Source organism: Xiphias gladius, chromosome 3 (assembly GCF_016859285.1).
Source record: "Xiphias gladius isolate SHS-SW01 ecotype Sanya breed wild chromosome 3, ASM1685928v1, whole genome shotgun sequence".
NCBI classification, from domain to species: domain Eukaryota; kingdom Metazoa; phylum Chordata; class Actinopteri; order Istiophoriformes; family Xiphiidae; genus Xiphias; species Xiphias gladius.
This window is the reverse complement of record NC_053402.1, coordinates 10,898,169-10,917,323: the sequence shown is the minus strand read 5'-3', so window position 1 is coordinate 10,917,323 and position 19,155 is coordinate 10,898,169. Positions and strand designations below refer to the sequence as shown.

Sequence of the window (19,155 nt, the reverse complement as noted above, 5' to 3'; positions counted from 1 at the left end):
TGTTCACCTCAGCTGCAGTGAGTGCAGCTCTCCAAAGCCCTTGTCCAAATGTCTCCTGTCCTCCGCACGCCAACTGTTCTCTCACTGTTCGTCACTCTTCTCTCTTGGCTTCTGTCAGACCTGCACTTGGCAGCAGAGCTCGGCAAGACCCTCCTGGAGCGCAACAAGGAGCTGGAGGACTCCCTTCAACAGATGTACATCAACAATGAGGACCAAGTGCAAGAGATAGAGGTACGCTTGCCTCGTCTTTTGCGTTGTGGATGTTCGAGTCAGTGCGATCCAAACAGATTTCATGCACATCCCACTTTCTCTGCTCACAGATGTTAGTTTTTCATGCCTTCTTCACCGCAGCGTGTGATGTTGGGGTGTCAAAGCTGACTAAGCACGTGGCTATATTTTCTAATCAAATCAAATTTCTGTTACTAGTTGTGGTACTCCGCACCCCCTGGGGTATAGTACCCCTGGTTAGAAATCGCTGCTGAAGCTGTTTGGAGCCACTAATCGACCCATTTTAATGTTACACTTGTTTCCCTTTCAGTACCTGTCCAAGCAGTTGGAAATGTTGAGGGAGATGAACGAGCAGCACGCAAAGGTGTACGAGCAGCTGGATGTGACTGCCAGAGAGCTGGAGATCACCAACGAGAAACTGGTGCTGGAGAGCAAGGCCTCGCAGCAGAAAATAGACAGGTGACCCCAAGCTGCTGTTAGCCCACACTGAGGCGGTCATCTTCGTCACCTGCCGCTCTCCACTGCGGAAAAACGTTTGTTTAACAAGAACGACGGTATAGATTATTGTCACTATCATCACACAAGTCTTTCAAGGGACGTTTTTGAAGCCAAGGGAGCATAAACCAAATGTATGATGGTACTCCAAAAGTCAGGAAGTAGCTGTGTAATTTCCCTATTCTTCGACATTTTTCCTTGTTATAAAAAGTGCGTGACAACAGGCCACCCCCCTCCGCCTCAACAGCCGTAAAGCTCTCTTAACATTTTTACCGTGTTTAGCAATTTCATAATCAATAATCAGGGATTGAAGTTGTTTACAGATCATGTTATTGGACTAAAGGCTAAAACTAGCTTTCAGTGGCTGCGTTTGTTCTTTCTAAAGGTGCTCCCTCACATTCTTTGCTCTGTAACAGTGACTCATTGTCGCTTGAGGAGAACGGTATGTTTAGAAAAGAGAGAATTAAGTCATTTCATATACATATTAAGCACGTGGACAAACATTTGTGTGTGTGTGTGTGTGTGTGTGTGTGTGTGTGTGCGCGCACAGGTTGACAGGCACCATGGAGACCTTGCAGGGTCAGGTGGACAGTCTGACGGCTCGGGTGGAGGAGCTGCGAACTCTGGAGGAGCTGAGGGTCCGCAGAGAGAAGAAGGAACGGCGCAAGACAGTCCACTCCTTCCCCTGCCTCACAGAGCTCTGCACAGCACCAAGGTGACTGACTGTTAGGGCTTTATTTTCTAATGGACAGCATGCATGTACAAAAAGCCACTTGGCTGTGAAGAACTCCACTCCCAGGGCACACTAGGTTCTGCGACAATGATTAACAATAAGCATAAAGTTCAGGTTTAGGTCTTATATATCTGCTACACAGTTTGGCTAAGACACTTGAAACTTCAAACCCTTTTTTCTCCCCTTCACTGTTTGTGTAGTTACTGCTCTATGCCTTTGTAGGACAGGCTGCAGTCATTAGTGTAACCTCATGACTTATTATTTGTTTTATTATGCCTTTAAATAATTCCCAAGTTGGTGCACTGACTATATGATTGTGCAGTTGTAAAGCATAAAATCCAGCTCCAGCTTTGTGATGCAACACTTCATTTTCTCAGGTATGAGGACGGTTTCCTGTTGGCCAACCCGGGCAGTGTTGACCTGGCTGAGAGACGGCCGGTGGACGAAGAGAACGGGCACCTGAGGGACATCGTCTCGTCCCTGCGCTCAGCCATGGCCACAGAGCGGTCCAAGAGGGAGATGGCTGAGCGGGAGTGCGCTGCTGTGCTGCAGGAGTTTGAGCATCTGGAACAGCGTCTCCTAGGAGCAGAGGGCTGCCAGCTGCGGGTTCGAGAGCTCGAGGCTGAGCTCCAGGAGATGCAGCAGCTGAGGAAGTCCAGGATGTGTCTGATCGGGGACCTGGAAGACGGGCTAGAGACACTGCTGAGCAACGGCCCTGAGACAGACACCTTAGAGATGAGCACGGGGCTGGAGGTGGGAGGTGAAGGAGGTGCCGGAGAGGCAGGGGGCACAGTACAGCAGGGGGGCCCAGTGAGGAAAAGCTGCAGCGACACAGCTCTGAATGCAATCTCAGCCCGTGATGCCTCAGGTAGACGTCAGGGCAGCTACGCCCTCCATGCCAACGGCGTGCGCAAACGGGGCATGTCCATCCTGAGGGAGGTGGACGAGCAGTACCACGCCCTGCTGGAGAAGTATGAGGAGCTGCTGGGGAAGTGCAGGCGGCACGAGGAGAGCCTGTGCCACGCTGGGGTGCAGACCTCGCGGCCCGTCTCCAGGGACCCCTCCTTGAAGGAGTACAGCATGGCCTCCGCAGGGCCTTCGACATCAGGAGCCGGTGCCAGGCCTCCCACGCCCCCTCAGACTCCCTCCACCCCGGAGGCCCTGGAGGGGATCAGCAGGCAGGTGGAGCAGGTGGACAAACGGCTCAGCCAGAACACACCAGAGTACAAGGCGCTGTTCAAGGAGATCTTCTCCCGCTTGCAGAAGACCAAGAGTGACATGAACTCCACCAAGAGCCGAAAGACTAACAAATGAGCCGGAGCTCACCGTAACAGCAACTGACACCACATGCAGTGGAAACAGTGATTACGCAAGGGTGGATGCCTGCAGTCATGCAGTTGGATGATGGATAATACATACTGTTAGCAGGGGATGCCTCCATTCGCGCTCTAGTCTGAATAATTTGAAGCTGCCAAATGTTATAATTCACTACACGGATAAGAGATTGTTTCGATGTGGATGAAATGCCTTTTGTAAGCGACTGTAACGGACAAATAATCAGAGCGCAGGGTCTTTTTTTCTGTCTATGGACAATCTAGTATTTGATGTAGTATTTGTAACCGAGATGTACTGATGCAGAAATGATTTAACTATTGCCATTTTTATTTATGGAAAATAATTAAGCCAATTCATTAATATAAAAAGGATAAAAACTGCCATTGGCTTTGAAACTACACACAATATTTGAAGCATGTATCTAATAAACACTAAGTGCTAGATTGGCCTTTAAAAGCAGGTAAAAAATATTGCACAAGCTTTTGAGCAGCTTGAAGTGCTTAAAGATGCAACACAGTGATCTTGAGACTGTGTATTTTGAGTTGGTTGGATGGTGCAAATCCTTCCAGACTGCCAAAGTGCACTGTGCATAAGGGTTTGATTGAGTTTTGTTTGCTTACACGATTTATTATTGTGAAGGAGACAGCATGCATTAAAAGCTGCAGGGGCCAAATCATCCGAATCTTTGTTTCTGGGATTTGTTTGATCATTTTCATGAATGACATTATCAGTTCGACACTGTGTTATCACATTGTCAAAGTCACCCCTGTAGTAGTCCATTTAAAATGTTTTCTGTTAATTAAAATAAGAATATGTATTCACCATGTTATTTATTTTCCGTTACGTTCCCAGGGAGGCAACTGTTCAAAACCTACCTTGGTTATGACAAATCTGAATAAAAACAACAGGACACACGGAGGCCCAGTCTGAACACTTTAATGTGAACACAGGATATCAGTTAACTGTAGGTAATACAAGTAGCACACATCGAGTCAAACCCACAGAGAAAAACATCAGTCCATGACAGCTGAATGAAGCTGTGGAAACAGATACCATTCACATACTTATGGAGTGTATAAAAAAGGAAACACTTTTATATAGCATGGTGTGTTTACCATCATTGTCTGGTTAGGGACTGATGTCTCTATATTGGTTCAGAAGTCAATTACAGACGTTTTCACCTCACTGATGTTGAGCACAGAGTGCCGCCGAGTCAGCAGGAGCAGCATGTGGTCGTAAGAGACTGGAGGCACAGCGAGCATTGTTAATGCTGAACTAGAGAAATACAAGGTGAGCGCTTTCACGGCCCCTGTGATTGATTCAGGGAGGAACTAAGGTAATGCCTCATACACACTGGCAATATGGCCTCAGGTACTAGAGAGGAGACCGGGCAATACAAAGCCATTAATACGACCTGGGCTCCTATTAAGAATTATTGTAAATGAAGTTAATTTGACTCATATTTAGAAAACTACATGTACTGAAGTGAAGACGGTTTTTAAATGATTAAAGTTTGTAAATAGAGCTAACATGATTAACATCTATATGTAATGGCTTTTACAAATCATCAAACCTGAAATAAAGGCATTAAAAAGTCCTTAGTCCTGATTCCCTGCCCATATATTACAAGTATTATTAAAAACAGGCTCACATGATGGTCTGGCAAATATAGTCTGAAGGCAAATGGCTCAACTAGGTTTTCTATTTCCTCCTAGGGGTTCTTGTTAAGGCCACATGGCTGCTAATATAACTGCCAAAATACCCTGATCAGGAGAGGAATAGATGCACCTAAAGCAGGGAGTCACAAGGGTTCAGAGGTAATTTTGTTTCCCTCGTTCTCGCAGCAGAATTTGCAGGGTGCTAAACCACTTGAAAAAGGCATGGCCTAAATTCCAAATAATTTACCAAGACCCTGGTACAAATAATCTGCTCAAAAGGCTTTAGGAGGACTGTGTCCAAGAGTTGTTTCCAGCAATGATTGCTCAATGACCAGTGGCCACGTACATACTGCTTCCTGTACTGTGCTTCCCAAGGCAGATCATGGTAATGGTACAAAACAAACTGAAAAATAGAAGAAAGAAAAGGGAGAAGGAAAGAAGGCAGCAAGCAGCAATGGAATCACATAGTTCACCATTTTTCCAAGAGCAGTTAGCAAATAATATTTTTTACTTATTTTTTCTTTTATAAACAAACTATAACCGCAAAATCTGGATTGTGCACATTGTTTGCTTTCTCCACTTTTAAGGATACTTAACAGAGAGGTTAGGTGCAAACAAATGAAGTGTTACTATGGGAGGAAGGATGAAGTGATTGGATTTAGAAAAGTGAAATGAAACTGTAAGAGCGGGAGGGTAGGGGGGGGGGGGTGTCAATGGACGGAGAGAGCAAAATCTTAACTCGTAATCCAGACAGAAAAAAATGGAATGACAGCAAGAGAAAGAAAGAGGTGCAAAGCAGAGGAAGACATTGATGGAGGATGGCGAAGGGCAATCAGTCTTTCCACTCTTTCTTGATAGTGAGGCTCCACTCCCAGGAGAGATGATCGTGTTTGTCATCATCAGTGAACTTGGACTTGATGTTGTAGGTGCCGCGGGCCAGCATCCCTTTGGGCGACTCCTCCATGGTGGTGAGGAACTCGTATTCTTCTTTTGGTCTGGGCCCGTAGCTACCGACCATGTAATCTGACTTGTCAACTAGATATTAGAGAGGTAAAAGGGGTCGTAAGAAGTTTCTTGAAAGCAAATCCTGCACATCCTCAGTTCCAGATTTAGCAGATTTCACAACAGCAGAAATGCTGCCTGAAAAGTTGCCTATTACTGTCGGGAAATTTACCAAATGCAGACTAAAAACAGGTCAGCCACTAAAAATATAAGCTGCTTCTCCACAAACCTCAACATACAGTATGACCTACAATTTTATCATTTAACAGGAAAGTAGGTCCATTTGGGGTCTTTTAAGACTCCGTTTTAAACAAAGTTTGCAATTTTGGTAAATAAAGTTAGATGAGAAGCTTGATACCACTCCAATACAGTATATGTACAGTAAATTTGTGGCTGGAGCTAGCAGCCAGTCATCTTAGCTTAGCACGAAGACTGGAAAGCAGGGGAAACAGCTATCCTGACTCTGTCCAAAAGGAAACAAAAGCCATGATTTGAACAATTATTATTACTTTTTTAATCCATTTGAACACTGGAGTACAAAAAATATAATTCACTATTTCACAGAGGGTTTATGTACTGGACTATTTCTTTACTGGTCCTGGCCAAAAAAAATAGTCCGGCACATAACCCCCTGCAAAACCATAACTTTGAACGTCCAAATACAACATGTTACTTATTGAGCTTTAGAGGTAGGTGGATTTTGTCAACTTCGGACAGAGCCAGGCTAGCTGTTTCCCCCTGCTTCCGGTCTTCATGCTAAGATAAGCCAAGCTAACGGACAACTGGCTGTAGCTTTGTATTCAGTGTACAGACACTAGCGGTATCGATCTTCCCGTCTAAGTCTCGGAAAGAAAGCCCATGGGCGTATTTCCCAAACTTTTCCTGTAAGTCAGAAGAAGCTACTCTTGCGTGATATTTCCATGTAAAACCTACCTACGGAATTGCAGAGATTAAATGAAATCATTTTGAAAGCTTTACCTTTAACTCCCTTCCTGAACGACTGTTGACTGTACTTCAGGCCTGACACAATGTCCTTGTTGACCTGCAAAAAGCAACATGCATTATCCTTCTGAGCAGTTTCCCATGACAAAGACAGGTCTCCACGCCTCCAACAATCTGAGACAACAAACAGAGACAAAGACCAGACTCTCTCACCTTGAAGTTGATCTTTATTCTGTATTCGACTCCCTCCTTCAGCACAAATGGGTTCTTCTTGAAGTTTTCCAAGTCTCCTGGGAGGGAAAAGCAACGCAGCAGGTAAAGAGAAGTCAATGGTACTGACCACCAGGGGGCACAGGGCTTCCAGTGAGCCCAGCTCTCCTGCTCTGTTGGAGTTCACTGTGACCACTGAGGGAGCGCAGGAGTGCCATCAGGAAGTGGCGCATTAACCAACTTACACAGGAATGATGTTATCATTAATAAGCGGACTAATGACCCGGCAGGTCATTTGATCTGTATTTGCGCACAAAAAAATGGGGGTCATTACTGTTCATAATTAATGTCACTATGACCTGATTCTTCCAGTATGTCAGCTGTCTAAATGAGGGTGTTCATTTCATGTGCACTCAAGTAAGAAATCTGTTGGATGTCAACTACAAATGATCTTTTTTCACTTTCAAATCTGCTGTTGACTTTTGTCCAGATTCCAGCCTCACACAGACCAAACTGCCACGTCCACTCTACTCACCCTGCAGATCAAGGACCAGTGGCTGTGGTGCCGTCTCACATACCAGGGTCATTCGTGTCACCTGGACGTTAGGGGCGGTGGGATCTAAGACAGTGAGAAAGGTCAGAGAATTCAAAATGACGACCAACCATCAATGGATCATCAATTTACAGCAACTTAAAGAAGTGTTACAAATAGATAACCCAATTTCATAAAAAGGTAGGTATCTTGGCAACCATGCTTTTTCATTTGAATTTTTTTGCTCGGAAACATTTAATGAGGGGGGTAGCACCTTTGTTTATTTATTTTTTTTAAAATACACAAAAGGTCAATCCCAAACCTCACTAATGTAATTTTTGAATAGTTTGATGTCCTGTATGTGATTACATTATACCCTGAAGTTTAAATTCTAACAACATACTCCATTGTCTGAATAAGACAATTTCAAACTGCCTAAGATGACTGGACTGCCCTTTCTCCTCCACTGTACAGTATGCCACTACGAGTGTTACATTTGCAACTTTGAAACCATCTCATGACTGACGACACTGTCTACAGATCTGTGTGAGAAATTTGTGGACTGACATGTTTGTTAATAGCACAGCTCTGATAAACTCCAGGTAGTGGCCAGACCCCTTTTCCAACTCTGAGATGGTTTCATAGTGGTGTTGGGATCTGCTTTCATGCTTAACTATTCAAAATCAATAATTTGTCTTTATATTATTTTTTTACTAAATATTTCAGTAAGTGATAGCAGTCAAATAATTTACTATATTCCCTTAATTTATTCACTTTCCATATCTGTTTGGTTCAGTCATTTAAAACCTTTGAAATGATTTTGTACCTGGCAAATGTACCTGGTAAATAGGCTATTGTTCAAATATTTTTTTTACATCAGTACCAATATACTATATGAGATATCAAAATGGTACTTTTTAAAGATACATTCCTTTGCTGAGTATTACTAAAGTCTTCTATTTTCCCTATTTTAAAAGGGCCATACTACACAAGTGCATCAGTTGTTGTCTTAAAACAAACGTCAATGTGCTTTGCCAAAATAAAATGGCAGTACAATATAATAAAAAATCTGATCGAGTAAAGAAGAGCATGAATCTATCCAATCATTTGGTGTTAACTTTCGTACTTAACTTTAACAGTTTTCAGTACTCGTATGCGTAACAAAATTGTTGTCACAACAAATAACTGAGGTTTCTTACACTATTAGTAGAGCAAACACTCAGGGCAGCAGCTTCAACTGCTTTTGGGAAGAATGTCAGGGACGGACACATGCACACGCGCACAACAAAATGTAAGAGATTTACTTTAAGTAATACTGCAGTGGTTTATGCTGCAGATGGCTGTACTGGTGCTTGAAACCGAAAGGTGTGCGTATCTATGAGTGTGGTTAGTTTCTGGCTGTGCAGTTGTTCTAGAAGACTGTAAGTTATTCAACAGCAATCACTAACCTGCAACCACAGCAGTGTTACCCAACAGGGCCTCCTTGTACTTGCGGAGGCTCTCATCGTCTTTGTCCAGCTCCTGGATCTCCTGTAAGCTCTTCTGGGCAGGAGGTTTGTAGTTGACTGCACTTTCGCTCTCTTCGTTGGCTGCTGCAATCGCTGCCAGCTGCTCTGGTGTAGGTTCCTGCTCTGCCATGGTGCTAACCAAAGCAGGAAAGTGACAGCAGAGAGGACTGGTTAGAGGACAAGAAAATAACGCAATAAGGACTGATGGCAGGGGTCCACACAACAAACCATTTCCCTTTTTACTTTTTACTTCAATGCAATTTGGCCTACACGTGGAGCAAGGCAGTGCTTGGTTATTAGACATGCGGCTGCTGGATGACTATTACGGATTACTTATCCAGAGGCAAACCTCGGTGAACTTTGACTTGAGGCTCTGGAAATGTAAAGCAGTAGAAACAGTGGAAGACTTATTTTTCAGTTTACTGAATTCAGTTTACAGTCTATTTATTCTGATATTTTTATTCTCTAGAGTAGAATGTCACATGTTCTGCAAAAATGTGAAACACCTGAATGCAACTTGAGTTCTTAATGAAATAAACTGTTCACAACAAGCTCGGTGTGGATTATAATGGGTAACTGTGATTACCCATGATAACAGACCAAAAGACAAGGCAGTCTTATTGTGGTTCTGTGACGCTCTGGCCCTCACAGTCTACTTGGCTGTGGAGAGTTTCTCTGAGGCTACGGCAGTGACATACAGCAGGGGCCGGTGGTCTAAGAGCTGATGATCATCTGAGCTCCAGTCTTCACTAGTCTCTCCTCTACAACTGCCTGTCAGGCTTCAGCATTGAGACAGCTGAGGACCAGCAGTGCTTAATACAGCTATATACACCCAGCTGCGCTGTCATACCAGTCCCTACTCATTAGAAGCAAGGATGCTGATTCTGAGCAGGAAACAGCAGGAGATTATCTTCATTTTCTGTGAACACAGAGGCGCTTGGAGTATGCTACGTAACTCAATTATTGTTTATAAAATTCTGTGGCAAAAGAAAGAGTTATTTGTTAACATCTGGTGTACATACGCCGGGCAAAGCCTATACAAAGCTGATCAATGCCTGCAAAAGCTAAGAGACAGCTGGCTGATGATACGCTCACAACACTCGTTCTGCGCGGTCTGTTGTGGTCGTCTTCTCTCTGCAGTCCTCAGAGAACTGACAAACACACAAATCATTCTAATGTTGTTAGAGCTGACTTTGTAGTTGTTGATTCAGCGTTGATAGTTTTGACGCACGTTTCTAATGCGGACAAAAATGTATTTGAATTTTGTGACAGTGACCAAACACTCCTAAGTTAACCGGCAGCTACGCCCTAAAACCTCTCATCTTAAATGTTTTTGACATTTGCATGTTGAAAGAAGTCTACTTCCTGTATTTGAGTGTTTTCAACCTAGCATGGACCCACGCTGTCAAACCGTAGATGAGGAGTTAGCAACATTAAAATAATTGTAGTGTGTATTCTTATTCATGTATTGTTATTTATGGTAAAAGGACTAAAACCGACTCTTCCAGGAACAAAAGAAGATCAGTGCTTGAATGTTGATGATGTTATCAAATCTGTGTACAGGAAAACTAACTACCCTGAAGTGAAAGAGGAAGATTATAACACAAACCACTTCTCCATTAAGCCCTTATTAAACTTAACTTGTTCTAAACATGCCATAAATAATCCTTTTCTATTGCTAACCCAGTTTGCTGCTGCAAAAAAGTGTTAAAATATGAGTTTAAAATTGTCATAAATCAAGCCAACAAATCAGACAAATGCAAACACACAAGAAAACAACCAGATTTGAAGATAACTGATGATTTTTTGTCATCAGTTATTGTCAAATCTGGCATTTGACACTTCATAACGCAGGCTTCACCTGCTCAACACAGGTAGACACCCCAACACACTCTTTAAGATACCACAATTAATTACACTACATAATAAAAAAAAGGACAAAACTGGTTGTTGCCTGCCTCTCTGCTCTATTGTGTCCACCATTTACGGTTAGGTATTAGCCAAGCAGGCACTGAAAACGCAGCAACGTATTTCCAAATGGGGCCTCTGTGCTCCCATAAAAGCACAAATTCCTTTTCTGCCAATAGTTTTGCTTTGGTTGGTCAGCTGTGTGTGAGTGTTTCTGGTTGGAGAATGAATGAGAGGTTCCTTGTTGCAGAGAGAGACAGGAAAACAGGAGCAGAAAACAGAGCAATGCCATCATTTCTTCTTGAAGTATCAGGGAACAGGTTGTTTTTCCTCGCTTCCTCTGCTCGGCTCCTGTTGTACGAGCCTTTGACCACTGTGAGCTGCGGTGAGGAAGTTGCTGGGTCAAATAAGACCGATGTGTTTCTCTGCTGGAGCTTAGGTACAAATACAGAGTCTCTGAAGATACAAGGATGCATGTAGTAGGCTTCTACTACATTCAAAGTATATGAAGAACTTAAGGGCTAGGGTCAAACCTCAATATGTTTGTCTGAAATAGGTCTGCAGATCTGAGTATCAAAAACTGTCAAATCTGGTACTGAATCTCTGGTCAGATACATAAACATGTTTACTTTCATCAGGTATCTTTTGATTTTAGAGCTGAGATAATTAGTCAATTGACGGATTAGTTGATCGGCAGAAATTTAATTGCCAACTGTTCTGATAATCGATTAATCTTTTAAGTCAGTTTTCATGCCAAAATTTATCTGGTTCCAGTTTCTCAAATGTGAATATTTGCTCATTTTCTTAGTCTTCTTTGATAATAAAATGAAAATCTTTGTATTTTGGACTGGTGGTTGAGAAATAAAAACCCATTGGATGACATCATCTTGGGCTCAGAGAAGTTGCAATAAGCATTTTATAGATCAAATGATTTACTGATTAATAGAAAAAAACAAAAAAAACAATGAGCAGATCAACTGACAATTAAAATAATTGTTTGTTGCAACCCTACCAGATTTAAGTAAATTTTTTCTAACTTTGAAAATGCACCCTGAGACTTAGACCTGTGTGAACTTCTATTCACGTTCGCCAAAATTAAATACCTCAGACAAATCCTCTCCAACATACTGTGCTTTTATTCCTCAACCATTTTTGGGTGTCTTGCCTTCATCAGGACCTGCTGAGAGTCAGCTCTTCTCCAAACATAGTGCGATGGAAAAGTTTGTTATGTGATGTGTTTAATTTTAATAAAATTTAAATTTTGCCAATTTTAGATTTAATTTAGGAAAAGTTCTTCTTTGGCTAATTGTGTTTAGACAGCATTTAACTCTGGTTTCTTTAAGGCTTTTTTAGAAAACATTTTTAAATTTCTCAAAGTAAAATATCAAAAAAAGTATAGGTTCCAACACTATCTACTATTACAGAAAACCTTCAAATGATAACCAGCTCTATTGAAGAAAGAATGGGTAACATAAATATTTAACAAAATAAATGCAGGAAACTACACCCGAGTTGCAAAACTACAGTGGATTTCATGAGGTTATTTTGACTGAAACTTTACGAACTACACACACTGTATTCAATCATGCTGTGTTATGGTCTTTTTTACAGTGTCAGTACAGCATATCCACTGCTTAGTGTGCATGAGCCAGTGCATCCTTGCTGTAATCGTTCACTGTCAACAACATCGCATTTCCCAACATAAGCACTAGTGAATTAAGAAGAAAGTGTGCTATGCAATGTCTGCACATAGCCACACAACTCAGAGATGCTATCTTAACCAAGTATGAAATTGTTGATTCAGCAAATCAAAGGATCACGCGCTCCATAAAATGGATTAGTTTTAACAATATTGACATCACCACCCTCATAATGATACACATTCTTTCTGCCTAACTCTGTTCAAACAATGCGGCCTGTGAATAACTGGCTACATACTAAACTGACAGCAAAAGGCCCTGTCATTGTTCAGTGCCAGTGCCTGCTAGGAGACAACACAGAGGTCATGAGATCATGCAAACAAACACTGGATGTGCTGTTGAACCTCTCCACCTCAATGTCCTAACCTTCACCTGAACAGTCCTGCATGCAGCGCTAATATTTACTTGACTGTACTAAGCAGCACAGTTTAAAAAAATCAAAAACAAAAACAGAACAGGTTTGGCAGCAGCTGAGGCTTCTGGCCCTTTCGTTGGCAACACCCCTGAGCTGTGAGATTATAGAAAGTGGGATTATGGCTAATGAGGCATTCAGGGACAGGAAACTGTTTGGATGGTTATATTCAATTTCATTATTAATGATAAAACATGGCTCAAAGCAGCAGGCGTAGCTAAGGGACGCTTCAAAAATGCCAATCGCAGCAGCTCCTCTCATAAATAATGGACATTTTAATGAGCCAAGACTTCAGCAGGAAACTTTCTTTCAAAGACAAAAATATACAGTTTAGTTCACCTCATATACAGTTCAACTCACCCTAACAAAAATACAGCATGCCACATTCATCACACAGCTTCCCAAATCTCAAATCAGTGCATGCAGTGTGCACATTTCTTAGTAGACAGTCATATCTGTGGGCTACGAGTCGTAGAACCAAGGTGTGGTTCTGTTTGTAAAATTAAATTATAAAGCTGTTGCAATTGGTTGCATTTTCATGCTGTGCATAATACTCCCACTAAATACTGCGTGTAATAATTTTGCTGACATGATGGATAAAGTGATAACTGTTTGTAGTATTCATGCTGACATCAAAGAATGGGTTTGGACTACCCAGATACTGGGTTTTAAGATTTGCTTTAAAAGTCTTGAGCTCTTTGATAAGAGTTCAGGAAACATCCTCGACACTCCAAATGATCTGATGTGTAGAAAATGCACATAGGGTCAAGTTAAGTACCATTAGATCCTGCATCGAGCCATTTTTGATTATATGTAATCAGTCAAGATAAAATTAGGCAAAATCAGAAACTGTAGATACATTACAGATATCCGTTACTGTAGTATGACTGAGGTGTTCAATGCAGGAAATAAAGCATTTTATACATTATACAAACAGTATATATTATTGGATGACAGTATTGGTAGCAAATCAGTCTTTAATTTAGCCCAGAACAGAGTACAGTTTTACTTTGAAGGAAACTTTGGTGGAAAATTTTTTAGAAAAAAAATGAAAAAAGACGCAACGAAGAAGAAAACATAGGAAACCAAGCTTCACAAAACATATATGTATTTTTTTTAAGTCTGTTTTAACGTGATCACGTCAACATTTTTACAGGTTAATGTGTGACTTTTGAAAGCCAATCACATCAACTGTCATTGTGTTATCGCTGAATGTCGACTGGATCCCGCCTGAGCCCCTCCTACCAGGGGACCCGGCACTGGCACGCTGGAAAAACCGAGCCACTGCATAGACGCGCAAAGGACGAACTGTGCATCAGACAGAACTTGAGCCCCCAGGCTATAGAATGAGCCTGAAGCCCAGCGGAGCCACCTGGTGCTAAGGCCTCCACCGATAGCCTTGTGTTGGTGGGCAGATGGTCTTGGCTGCTGCTCGGGACAGCTGGGGCCCTGGTGTCCATTAGGCCACCAGAGCTTTCCATGTCTCCCCTGTAGGAGTCTGGAAGTTGGACTGATGGCAGCCACGGCTCCCATTTACAATCAGCCACAAACGTTATGTTTAAATGACGTCATCATGGGTGAACCCTAAGATCCAGAGTAGCAGGGGGAGAGGCTCGTGGCACGCTCTCATGTGCACCCTGAATGACGGGTACACAGAGAGAGCCAGAAAAGAGACTGACAGGGCTGGTAAAAACGTTATGGATTATTTGACGATCCGTAGATGTGGAGGCCCACTGAGATTTTTACCGGTATGCCCGATGGCAAGTCCAACTATGGATTGGATTGTTGACTGTTGGGGGCCAGGCCATTGGCCGGCATTACTTTCTGATTTGTTGAGTGAGTATCTTGAAGCTGGATGGAACACCAGGCTGCAGCACACAAAAATGAATTCGCCCAAAATGATAATGTATTAAACTGCCAATTGGATTTCTTTATGCCTACTTATAAATCGAAGGTGCCTGAACGCTGTTCCGGATCGTTCTGGCCCACTTTAGCCCCTGAGTATCCCTCATATCCCAGCCTTTCATTCTTTATCATAATACCTAACATTTGGCAGAAAATGTTAAATGTACAAAGGGGAGGAATGTATGAGGAACAGCCACAAAAAAACACAGCAAAGGGTAAAGCAAGAGCAACAAGTAGCTGAGCTGTTTCTATACAAAGTATACAGCTTCCAGTCCTGCATGGGATTTATTGTATCATCTCACACAAACCGAGGACACTGGCATCATAGACCTATTTCAATTAGCCATGTTTTTCCATGATAACACAGAAGTCAGGCAGCAGAACAACATGAAATCTAACAGGAGCTTTGTAGTTTGACCGTAGCTGCTGCAATATTGCACAAGAGAGCAACCTTTACTGATGAATCGGGAAGTAGAAGTATTACAGCTGATTATTAATACCCTGTATTACTGTTACTAGGAGCAAAGCACACATTTACCTCAGAGACAACAACAGGACATAAGTGGTGCTTCACTAAATGTGAGAATTGGTAACGTTTGTAAACTGACATGTAGCTCTTGGCTCCACCTCTCTATTGAGGATGTCACTCAGATCTCTGGCTGCTTTGATCTCCGATCTGTTTCTAGTCCCTCTCTTGCAACACCCAGCCGGCCAGAGACCTTTGGATTTGTCCCTTTTATCCGCAAAATTGTTCTATACTTCACTGTATCCTTTTTATGCTGTTTTAATTTAAAAAAAAAAAAAAGCCTGTAAATTATAGCTGCAACACTCATCAGTCTAATTACTGATTCATATCAACATTATCTCCCTTTTACCCTCCTGAGGCTGTTCTGAATAAATGATTCTGCAACAATTCTAACACAACTGGGGCTGCTGAAATTGCAGTGCATCCTTCAGCAATGTGTCGATGTAGCAAACGCATCAACTCACGAGTATCTTTGTACAACATTGTATATCTCTCCAAAGTATTCTGCACTGACCATATTTCTGACCTTTAGTTAAACATTTTTCCTCCATAGAACTGAAGAGAATTTGATGCATATCAGCTGATATTTCGGTCTAATCAAACTCTTATGTGAAGGGCAGCACTAGCAGCCATTTCATTTATTTAGTTTCACTCAGTTACCTGAGTGGATAACAGGGGAAAAAGCACATCAGCCACAAATACTGGAGCTGTGACAAGCAAGAACTGTATTCTTTTAAAGAAATGAAACCGCTAAGCCCTTAGATCCGATGATATAGTGACTATGTAGTAGCACACACTTTTTACTTCCTTGGTGTGCATGTCAGGCTGTCAACAGGTCTTTTTGTCTGTCAAGAAATTACTGCAAACTTCCTTTTTCGGGCAAGAGCTTGATGATTCATATCCTTTAGAGCACTTTAACCCCATGCTGAACAGCTGAAGCACAACTCATCTTCTTTATGTTCTACCTGTGAGGCTAACCCAACGTAATCATTTTATAAAGATGCTGCAATGACATAAATGGACACTGGCACAGGCTAAATATTATCTAAGTATAGAAAACCATGCTAGGGCCTACCAAATTGGGGATGTCGCGCAACATGTACAGAAGCTCTGCGGAAGTGTTGCACCAAAAGCTCTTGGCAGAGCTGATGCAATGCATAGGAACCCAACCTCAATAGAAATACAGAAGAAGGTGAGAGAAAAAAAATAAAAATGCAATGAGATTAAAATTAGAGAAGGGACATGCTAGAAAACCTGTTATGGGCTTGTGATAACTGCTGAAGTGATAAGCTATTGGCCCAAGAGCCTTTTAACAAACAAGATAACTGTTTGCAGGATTTCTATCACAGAAAATGTTTTATCAGTACAGAAAACTAATCTGATCACAAAAAAATGAGCAACAGAGAGGTGTCTCTTAGAAAACGAGAGAAAAAAAACATGCCTCTATCCCAGAAAGGACCAGTACAAATAGGACGCTTTAAAAATAGCCAGTGAGAAATCCCTGCGCACAGCAGCAGGAAGCTGTGAGTGAATGGGATAGCCAAGGTGCCAGCTGAAATGTCAGGGCTTATTCCTCTGCTCTACGGGAGTTTCAGCGACATGCCCACATTCAGTCTGCCTCCCTGGGCAACAACCTTGGTGGAGATGACGGACTCTACACAATGAAGGATTACAGCTATAAAATAGCAAGTCTGAAATTATACAACAGGTTGTATTAACATGTTATGTGAGCATTTGATCAAATTATAGAGTAAAAAGCCAAATTCTAGGTTAAAAAATGTGAAACGCAGGCTGAGGAGGACCACACAACGTGAGAAAGAAAGACTAACTATTACTAGCTCCCACTGGTCTCTGAGTGGAAGGGCTGGCTAGCCTCCCTGCACCTATTCCCCTGTGGGACTTAGCTAAAACAGAAGAGGCCACTGACATGATTCGTCATGGAATGCTAAGAAAGGCAACTCAAAAGTATCATGGGAGAGGGCTGACTCTCACAAAATAGATTTTTTTGTAATATGAAATAAACAAGCTAACTGCTTGTAGCACTTGTGAAAATTTATAAAATAATTTAGAATGAACTTGTCACTTCAGCACCAGTCAGGACGTACACACCTTCATTTGGATCCAAATATTTAAGTACAAGCTAATTTGTGCAACATTTTACGATTCCGACTGATTCTGTGGTTTTGACCCTTTTACTCTTCACTTTGAGCTGCTTGAACATGTGCAAAATTTATTGTACTGATGTTAGGAAAATGCCTAGAATGAAAATGTTACATGTTGATCGTTTAGCAGTTAATTCAACTTGCTTAAGGCCAAACCAGAGAAACAGAATGTGCAAAATGAGACATCCGGCTTCCATTGCAAGGCTGCAGATTCTCAGGTTGAGATGAAGCTAATGAAAAGGCTGTGATCAAAATGTATTATCTGAAAGTTCTCCAACTCTAACAAGGGGGAGATTACTCTTTCAAGAGATTTCTCCAAGATACTTATCAGACACAGCAAAAAAAAAAGGGACGATTCACGCTTTGGTTGATCTCTTTGAGAAATCACTTATCAGCCATTCCGCCAAGCATGCAGCTTATACAAAATTGACTGTCACTTGAAGCAGTTTTGATCTCAGCGGGTGTGATCTATGTGCACTTGACTCTGAAAGCCTTCAAAAACCCCAAATTAGGCTGATTTTAGGTATTAGCCCTCCAGCCCAATTCAAATTTAAGGGGAGATGAGTTCCAGGAAGTGGCAGAAAATGTTCCTCTTATACCACATGACAGTCGGTTCTCTCACACACATTTAAAGTAGACTATATCACCCATTTGATGAAACTTTTGATACAGTAGACAGCGCATCCACTCATTATGTGTACTATTGTGAACAAGTAAATATAATGGCTGACATTATCGTTACCTAACAGCCAACACTGTCAGCTCTCATCATGCTCAACACCCGGAAATGAACAACTAATGATTGCTTCTTTACTTCTCACTGCCGCCAGATGATTTTATAATGATTCAACAATAAATTGAAGGAGGTTGACTCCGTAAAAGTACGACAAACAACGTGATAAATCTACATTTAAAAAGGCACAACCCTGACTGCAGGAAGTTGCTTACATTAAAAAAAAAAAAAAAAAAAAAGGGGGGGAAAAAAAGGAAAAAGCTGCTTTCCTATATTCACATTCATGGTTGGAAGAAAGCTAACGCGTCTTTAAAAAGTGCTGAGAGGCTTGCTAAATTCGCCAAAGCAGCTCGGGGGTGTTTGCTAGCTGGTTAAAACGAGGTATTAGACGAGTTTAAAGCATGTTTCATCAACTCTTACCGTTCAACTGCTTGTAGGCTGGGACAGTCTCCTGTGAATGGTGGTGAGAGCAAGCGAAGTGAAGCGGCGGAGGAAAATCTCGGGCAATTGCCGCTGACGGAAGACATGTCCGGTCCGCCGCCTTCAAAATAAAAGCAGTTTTTAAACCTGGCCCGACACACAACGATTTTAGGAAAAAAACCCACAGGCTACCCAGCAGTAGTGTATTCTGATGTTATTTCTACACCGTTTTATTGCTATTTTGACTACGTAAAAGATCTGATAGTACCTCCACCACTGTCAAACTTTATTGAAGATAATTAAACATTTTTAAATAACTTGACATGTGGGACAGTCATCAGACTATCAACTTTTAATGTAATTAATTTTTTGTTATTTTTGGCCATTTTATGTTACTTTATACGTCTACATTTCTAATAGAAATGTTGTACTTCCTACTCAACTACACTACAACTTACTCAACTCATCTATATTTTCCGTCTATTTCTGGTTACTGGTTACTTTACAGATCGGTGTTATTTTACTATTAAAACCTAAAATAACACCTTGATCTGCATAGCGAGTAATTTTATTTTTCAATTTGTAAATCCATTTTGTATATTAAATTTATTAATTTTTTTGAATGCAGAACTTTCACTTCTAAGAGATTATGTTTATACTGTGGTATTACTACTTTTACTTAACGAAAAGCAGGGGAGCAATTTTTCCCCCATTAACAATCATCTACGTTACAGGGTTTTATTGGC

General features: G+C 41.6%; 2 protein-coding genes across 3 annotated transcripts in view; one reads left to right on the top strand and one right to left on the bottom strand.

The window, feature by feature from the left end:
• Positions 1 to 3,610, top strand: part of cdr2l (cerebellar degeneration-related protein 2-like) — a 7,374-nt gene extending 3,764 nt beyond the window's left edge. Inside the window, exons 2-5 of the mRNA XM_040123584.1 lie at positions 119 to 231; positions 539 to 687; positions 1,274 to 1,438; positions 1,834 to 3,610. Coding sequence (XP_039979518.1) covers positions 119 to 231; positions 539 to 687; positions 1,274 to 1,438; positions 1,834 to 2,770 — 1,364 coding nt within the window. The 3' untranslated portion in view covers positions 2,771 to 3,610. The remainder of the gene's footprint in view (positions 1 to 118; positions 232 to 538; positions 688 to 1,273; positions 1,439 to 1,833) is intronic.
• A 101-nt stretch (positions 3,611 to 3,711) lies between these two features.
• Positions 3,712 to 18,516, bottom strand: arhgdia (Rho GDP dissociation inhibitor (GDI) alpha). 2 transcript variants are annotated; one of them, XM_040123585.1, is made up of 6 exons: positions 18,410 to 18,516; positions 8,584 to 8,777; positions 7,139 to 7,222; positions 6,607 to 6,683; positions 6,430 to 6,493; positions 3,712 to 5,484 (listed from the first exon to the last, which is right to left on the bottom strand). In XM_040123585.1, the coding sequence occupies exons 1-6, from the start codon at positions 18,514 to 18,516 to the stop codon at positions 5,282 to 5,284; spliced, it is 729 nt and encodes a 242-aa protein (XP_039979519.1). In that variant the 3' UTR covers positions 3,712 to 5,281. The 2 variants fall into 2 exon arrangements, with proteins under 2 accessions (XP_039979519.1, XP_039979520.1); XM_040123586.1 differs by having other exon boundaries at positions 8,584 to 8,810; positions 18,410 to 18,467.
• Positions 18,517 to 19,155: the final 639 nt, after the last annotated feature.